At 57.6% G+C, this 7,680-nt stretch overlaps 1 protein-coding gene across 1 annotated transcript in view; it reads left to right on the top strand.

Annotated features, from left to right (window-relative positions):
- Window positions 1–4,698, top strand: part of LOC113409671 (C-C motif chemokine 4-like) — an 8,033-nt gene extending 3,335 nt beyond the window's left edge. Inside the window, exons 2-3 of the mRNA XM_026663825.1 lie at window positions 1,998–2,112; window positions 4,605–4,698. Coding sequence (XP_026519610.1) covers window positions 1,998–2,112; window positions 4,605–4,698 — 209 coding nt within the window. The remainder of the gene's footprint in view (window positions 1–1,997; window positions 2,113–4,604) is intronic.
- Window positions 4,699–7,680: the final 2,982 nt, after the last annotated feature.

Below are 7,680 nucleotides of genomic sequence, written 5' to 3'. Positions count from 1 at the left end.
GGCAGGGGGGCAGGAGGGGGCTCAGGGCAGGGGGTTGGGGTGCGAGGGGCAGGCAGGGGGCTCAGGGCAGAGGGTTGAGGGGCAGGAGGGGGCTCAGGGCAGAGGGTTTGGGTGAGAGGTGCAGGCAGGGGGCTCAGGGCAGGGGGTCGGGGTGCAGGAGCGGTGCGAGATGCGGCAGGGGGCTCAGGACAGGGTGTGGGGTGCAAGAGGGGTGCGGAGTGCAGGAGGGGGCTCAGGACAGGGAGTTGGGGTGCAGGAGGAGTGCAGGGGGCTCAGGGCAGGGGTGCAGGGTGCAGGAGGGGTGCAGGATGCAGCAAGGGGCTCAGGACAGGGAGTTGGGGTGCAGGAGGGGTACAGGGTGCAGGCAGGGGGCTCAGGGCAGGGGGTGGGGGTGCGAGGGGCGGGGGGGGGGCGGGGGGGGGGGGGTGGGGGTGTGAGCGGCGGGCGGGGGGCTGAGGGCGGGGGGTTGGGGTGCGAGGGGCAGGCAGGGAGCTCAGGGCAGAGGGTTTGGGTGAGAGGTGCAGGCAGAGGGCTCAGGACAGGGAGTTGAGGTGCAGGAGGGTAGGCTGTTTGCAGGCGGGCACCGGGCTGGGGATTTGGGCTCCCTTGTCCCAGCGGGCAGGCTCGGGGGCTGGGCAGAGGGGGCAGAGGTGGGCGCTTGGGGCCAGGCCGGGCAGAGGCAGCCGGGGCGGATCACAGTGGGGCCGGACTGCTCCCGGAGCTGGACTCAAGGCCGAGGGTGCCGGGCCTCCGAACAGCACTGGGGAGCTGAGCTTGCAGCCAGGCTCCGGGGGGGCATGTGGGCCAGGCTCGCCCCCTGCTCCGGGCCCTCTGGCTCCTGGGCCCCACTTAAGGTGGGCTGGGCCCACGGCCAGTGCTGGGAGCCGCAGGCGGGTTTGGGGCCCCAGGCGTTAGAGGGGGGCAGCTGCCTTGGGGGGAGGCTGCGGCAGCGCCCCCACGAGCCCCACGGGCCACCTTAAGCGGCTGTGTTGGTGCTGCCGGGTGGGAGGCTGCCAGCGAGCACATGGGGCTGTTAAAGCAACTGGGCCAGGCCCTGGGGAAGGGGAGCCCGGCTCAACGGAGTGCAGGCAGGGATGGGGAGGAGGGGTTCAGGCTCCAGCCCGGCACCGCTTACCCGCAGTGACACGCTCCCTGCCTGCCTGCCCTGGCCCCACGCCGCGCCGCTCAGCATGTCCCCGCGCAGCCCCGGGGGAGTGCGGGGCGGCACAGGGCTCTGCACACTGCCCTTGCCACACCTCCAGGTACCTCCCCCGAAGCTCCCATTGGCCGCGGTTCCTTGTTCCCGGCCAATGGGAGCTGTGGAGGCGGTGCCTAAAACAACCCCGAGGGACGTGGTGCAGTGCCGACCGCTTCTGAGTGGGCATTAGGGTGTGCCTGGGCACATCTGGCACACCCTGTGCACACGCCTATGGCCAGCACTTACCCCAGTGTGAATCCACTGAGCTACCTGGAGTAACTCTCGCTTCACACCAAAATCCACTGAGCTTACTGGAGTGACTCTGGATTCACACCCGGATCAGTGAGAGCAGAGTCAGGCTGGGCAAAGACACCAGAGCTTATTACGGAGATACTGCCACCATCTGGGCCACGCTTCCTCAGGATCCCCCCAGGCAGACTCCATGAGCTCCATTAGCTGCTCACATGAGTGAGGATGGCCTGGCAGGGCCCACAGGGATCAAACGATTGGAAGAGGATATGGAGTCCTGGTGACATCCTGTAGTGCAACGCTCTGAAAGGGCAGGACTGTGCCAGGCCCTTACCCTGGTGCGCAGTGTGTGTGGGGGGGTCCCAAGTGTGTGCTATGTATAAAGGCCCAGGCGGGGGTGGGGAGGCTGCGGGGCCACCTGCTCTAGGGCTGACCCAGTCCAGCTCTCTCCCTCTGCCCTGGGTTTGGGGAAGGGTCCCAGAGAGGGGATGGGGGGGGGTCCCATCTAGCTGGGGTCACCCTCATCCATGAAGCTTTCCTGTTCTGTTAGGAGGCTCTGCTGTGCCGGACAAGTGCTGCTTCATATTCCAGACAACGAAGCTCAAGAGAGACAACACAGTCAGCTGTTACAACACCAGCCCAGCGTGCCCGCAGCCAGGCGTGATGTGAGTATCCTCCAGCACAGTGCCCCTGGGAACAACGGCGGGGGGTGGGCAGGGGACTGAGGCAGAGGGGGGAGGAGGGGATTAGATAGCCAGGAACCAGGTACCAACAAAGGGAGGTGACAGGGGAGAGGATCGATACCATGAGCTAGCATCAGAGCCGGCTGATGCAGCTGCACAGACGAGGGCTCTTTCCAGATGCTGGGACTCCCTGTAGCCAAACGTCCCCGGCCTTTCCTGCTGCTCCCTGGGGCCTCCCGGTGCAGGAAGGACCCTAAAGCGGGTCTGGATTAAGTGGTGCCGTGTCTCCGGGCACCCCAGGATGTCTCACCAGCACCAGTTTATTTTCACATCGAGTCTGGCCTTTTCTGGAGCCAGTGGGGGTTGGCCTCTGGGAGAAAGGCTCCAGAGAGACGGCAAGAATCCAGCTGATTATCTCTGGCTTCCGGGGATCGGCTTCCTTTGGGTTGGTCACCGTTAAACCTTTGATCAGGAAATCCAAGTGGGCACCATCACTATATGGAAAAGCCCTCTGCTTCTTTGGCACCACGGGCCCCTGGCGCACATGCCATCCTTAGCTCTGATAGTGTCTTTTCCATGGCCACCAGCTGCGATGGATAAAGGCGGGAGGGTAAACAACCGGCGCTGGTAACTCTCATGGAACGTAGACCCTGTGTCCATCGGCACAGAAGGAACGAGCCAGCCAGTCCCTGTGTGACGTTACATAAGATCTACCAAACCAGTAACAAAAGTAAACGTTCGTCTCCCCACACTGGTTAACAAGAAGTCAGAAACGCAGCCTCCTAAGGTATCCCAGCCCTTATCTCACCACCCAGACACTAGACTTAATGATAAGGAGTCCGGTGGCACCTTAAAGACTAACATATTTATTTAGGCATAAGCTTTCAGGGTAAAACCCCACTTCTTCAGATGCATGGCGTGAAAGTTACAAATGCAGGCATAAATATACTGACACATGAAGAGAAGGGAGTTACCTCACAAGTGGAGAACCAGTGCTGACAGGGCCAATTCAATCAGGGTGGATGTGGTCCACTCCCAATAATTGATGAGAAGGTGTCCATACCAAGAGAGGGAAAATTGCTTTTGTAGTGAGCCCAGTCCCTCTTCAAGCCCAACGTGCCACCGGACTCCTCGTTGTTTTTGTGGATACAGACTAACACGGCTACGCCCTGATACTTAATGATGAGGGATTATTTAAAACCAGTTTCATCAACCAAAGGCTTCTTTTAATCCCAAGAGATCAGCCACACACCCAGGCCAATGTACACCTCTACCCCAATATAACGCTGTCCTCGGGAGCCAAAAAATCTTACCGCGTTATATCGAACTTGCTTTGATCCGCCGGAGTGCGCAGCCCTGCCCCCCGGAGCACCACTTTACCGCGTTATAGCCGAATTCGTGTTATATCGGGTCGCATTATATCGGGGTAGAGGTGTATAACTCAGATTTTACCCAATAATCATGCAGTTGCCAATCCTTTAGTATCTAATATCTAAAGGTTTATTTATAAGAGAAAAGAACGAGGTGAGAGTTAAAATGGTGAAAGGAATGAAATACATACAAACGTTGCAGAGTTCTTGTATCGGGTTTGTAGCAATGATGTCACACTGCTGGCTTGTTCAGTCTCTAGTAACTTCCAAACGATGGGCCGGTCCTCAGTCCATTGATTGGAACGCTCCTTTTAGTGTAAGTCCATAGTCCAGAGATTGGAGCAGGAAAGAGGGAAAATGGAGATGCTCCCAAAGGTTTGTATACCTTCTCCCATGGGGAGGGGCAGCTCTCAGACTTAGTCTGTGGGAAAGTACAGGCACAAGATGAAGTCTAGAGTCACATGCCCTTGCATGCTTCGATGGCTAAAATGTCCATGGAAAGGCCCATCCGGCGGGAATAACCTTCTTCTGTGGCCTATTGTGTTCATTAAAGGGCCATCTACTTGAATGGTCCATTCACAATGTGCTGACCAGACTGGATGTAAATTACCTTGTGGGTGTTACCCCAGGAGCAAACACATTTGAAATACTGGTGCATAGTCAATATTCATAACTTCAGCTACAAATATGATACATGCATACAAACAGGGATAATCATATTTAGCGAATCGTAACTTTTCCATCAACACCTTCATATACGATTTGTTGCAATTATAGAACAGTTGTAGCAACAGTGATCTACACGGTCATATTTTAATCATGGGGTGGAATAGGGAGTTGGGGGAGGGGGGACAGACTGCCAGGGCGGGAAGGAGTTAACAGCTTGCACTCATGTCCCTGTCACTGACCTGTAATCTGGCTGGGCCATCACAGTTCTGTACTCCGGCTGGGCTGTCTGGGATCCCCCTGAACAGGATACCTGTGCTGGCCCATTGCACCCACATCCTGCTCTGGGGGGCACTTTGGCCAGAGTTTCACCCCTGGGTTTCGTACCCTCACCCCACCATTGCCGTCTCCTGGCTGATTCACTGTTTTCCTTCGTAGATTCAAAATGAAAGAAGGCCAGGAGATCTGTGCCAAGCCTGAGAAGCCCTGGGTGAAAGAATACCAGAAATTTTTCAGCTCTAATGAAGCCTGAGGGCCACTGGGAGACGAGCCAGGAGCTCCCGGCCACAGGCGCAGCTCCCTTGCTGTGCACATGTCTCGTGGCACAAGGGAATCCGTGTTAAGCTTCATCTAGCAAGCATGTTCCTGTCTCGCATCTGCAATTATATAATCACCTGTGCTGAATGCTGGTTAATAGCTGTGGTTATTCTGACATGGTCCCTTGAGAGAACGGAGGGACAGGGGCCCTGAAACGGGGAGGGGGCTGTTGTCCCAGATGTCAGTCCCATGATGGAATTCATCTAGTAGCAACCTCTAGGAGCAAAATGTTCTGCACTCAAGGGGTTTCCACCGCCTCTCTTTACCCCTCCGCGGAGCGACCTTCCTGAGGTTTCAGCTACAAAGCCCCCTCTGCTGCGATGTCCCCGCCCGCTGTGATCGCCTGATTTGCTTGATAGCATCAATAAAAATCCCGACTGCCTGAGCAGCAGTAGAGTCTGTTGGTCTGGTTGCGACTCGTTAAAAGCCATCCTCCTCGTGTGCTATTCAGACCTCAGACCCGCAAACAGCGCAGGGTGACGCTGGGTTGCTCCTGTGAAGCCCCAATGAGCAGAAATAACCAAGGCAGCTCTGTGTCTGGTTGCTATCGCCTCAGTGCCCCTAAACCGGAGAGGAAAAATCCCTCCGGGTGCTCCTGGGAGGCAGGGAAGCAAGAACATGAGAAAAGACGTGGGCTTAGGCCCTAGAGCGTCTGGCCTCTCAAACTAGCCCGGAGAAAGCAGGCAGTAGGGAACAGACTAGAGGGGTTCTTACAAAACTCAGAGTGCGGCTACCAACCCTTGCTGGTGGCCGCTCTGACACTTTTTCCTAAAATACTTCATTAACTTTAGGAAAAAACAAACAAATACGCCGATACACACAAATCATTGTCATTTATTTATGTCAGGGTTTTTTGCGGACTCCATCATAAAAGTAATGCGGTGAAAAGTGATATTTGTATGTTTGTTAATATCACTTTTTCCAGCCTGGCAGGCTGTGGAAAGTGATAAGTGATATTAACAACCAGACAGGTATCACTTTTCACAGCCTCCAGTGTGCTGTGACATGTGATACTTGCATGTTTGTTAATATCACTTTGCTTAGCAAGCCCCAGGACAAATTAAGCCCTGGATGGGGGAGGGGGGTTGGAGGGGGAGGCAGTGGGGGCCAGGGCGATGGCGGGATGGATGCGAGGCTGGGGGATGGAGCAGGAGCCCAGATGGGGGGATGGATGGAGGGTCAGTGGAGGCAGCAGGGGCCCGGGGCAATGTGGCGGGGGGAGGTGAGCCCCACCACCGCGGAGCCGGCGGTCGGAGCCCACTGCTACACGGATGGGGCCAGGAGTCAGCACCCAGGGCCGGCTCCGGCCAGCGGGAGCCCATGATCAGAACCCGAAGACAGGGTCACAGGCCGGAGTCGGAGGTCAGCACCCGCTGCTGGATCCAGAGGTCGATGCCCAAAGCCCGGTGGCCAGGCTTCCAAAGTCCTGCCTCTGGAGCCTGCGGCCCAACCCCCCAGGGCTGAAGCCCAAGGCCCCCCTCCCCAAACGTGGGTCGAGAACTCATCTTCCTCCTGCAGCGTTGTGCCCCACCTGTCTCCAGAGGTGGTTCAGGGCAGCGCATCCGGGAGCAACAGGAAGGCACAGGCAGGGGCTGATTCTTTCCTCGCCCCCCCCCCCCCCCCCGGCCCCCCCCCCCACCCCTGGTGGCCACATTTGAGAAACGCTGGTGTGTTTTGCATGGTGTTTTAATTCAGCAACTCAAGAGTTAATACTATTGCAACTGGAATGGACACACATTGGCTGAGATGGTGCCCAGCCCTGAGCCCCGCCACTGGCTCTGTGAGCAGAAAGCAGCCGGTTTCTCCCTGCCGAGGGTTCCCTCATCACAGAGGAGTCCGCAGTGCATGCAGAGCTCCTACCCTATCCCCTGCCGCCCTGACCGAAGGGGAATGGCTGGAGAGACTGAATGCTGGCAGCTCCCAGCTAGCAATGGCCCCCTCAGGGCTTATAGCTGGCCACATAGACACCATCCCCAAAGCAGAACTGGCCCCAGGGGCAAGGAGCCACAACCGGCCCCCACTGTAGGCTGCGTATCTGAGTATCTGGGCCTCACATGCCTGCTGCCTTGTCACTGCCTGGAAGCAACTGGAACAGACCAAATGCCGGACCTGCGGGGTGTGATTCAGCCTGGGTGTGTCTCGAGGTGCCTCCACGCGGGCTACGGCAGGGAGCGATTTGGGAGCTTCGACTAGACCCCCGCTGCTTTGCTCCTTGCAATCCTGGTAAAACACCACCGCACCGACGCTCTGTCAGCGCTGAGTCTGGGCTCTCTGCTGACCAGGTCCAAAGGGGTTGGCTTGCGTCGGGATCGGGGATTAGGTACACCAGGCCGTTTACGGCTGCTTGCTAGCCCCTTGGCGCCTGGCACCGGGCAGTGCCCTGAGCTAGGAGATTGCTTGCCTCAATCGGCTTCCAGCAGTGTCTATAAACGACCAAGCACTAGCCCTGCTCTGGAAATAAGCCAGGGATTTTGGAGAACAAAGCAGAACATGCAGTGACTTGGCTCTAGGCAGTTTAGTGGCCTCTGAGGGAAGACGATGCAGCTGGTGTGTACCGAATGAGAAGCAGGCATCCGCTGGGATTCCCTGCACAAATGCTTAATTCCACGTCAACACAGAAAGAAGAGTCCAAGTCATTCAGCGATCCGCGCTCTCAGCCTCTCCCAGGCGGCTGCATCCTTCCAGCCAGACGGCTGAGAGCGTGCCCCTGAAACCCAGCGCTGGGAAAGGGTCCTCAGAGACTCCTTGGGTGCAGCGTGGTCCCTGGGGTGAGACAGCGAGCACAGCTTCCCCAGGGCTGTTGGGGGATAGAGTGGGTTGGAATGACCGGGCGGGGGGATAGGAGCACCATTCCAGCCTGGCCTTCCTCCCTCATGCTAGTGCGTTAAGGAGCATGCAGCGCTGAGCCTGAAGGCAG

The sequence above is a fragment of the Terrapene carolina genome, unplaced genomic scaffold, assembly GCF_002925995.2.
Source record: "Terrapene carolina triunguis isolate 2854851 unplaced genomic scaffold, T_m_triunguis-2.0 Scaffold33926, whole genome shotgun sequence".
NCBI classification, from domain to species: domain Eukaryota; kingdom Metazoa; phylum Chordata; order Testudines; family Emydidae; genus Terrapene; species Terrapene triunguis.
Note: the sequence above shows the minus strand (reverse complement) of the source record. Positions and strands in the feature narration are given on the sequence as shown.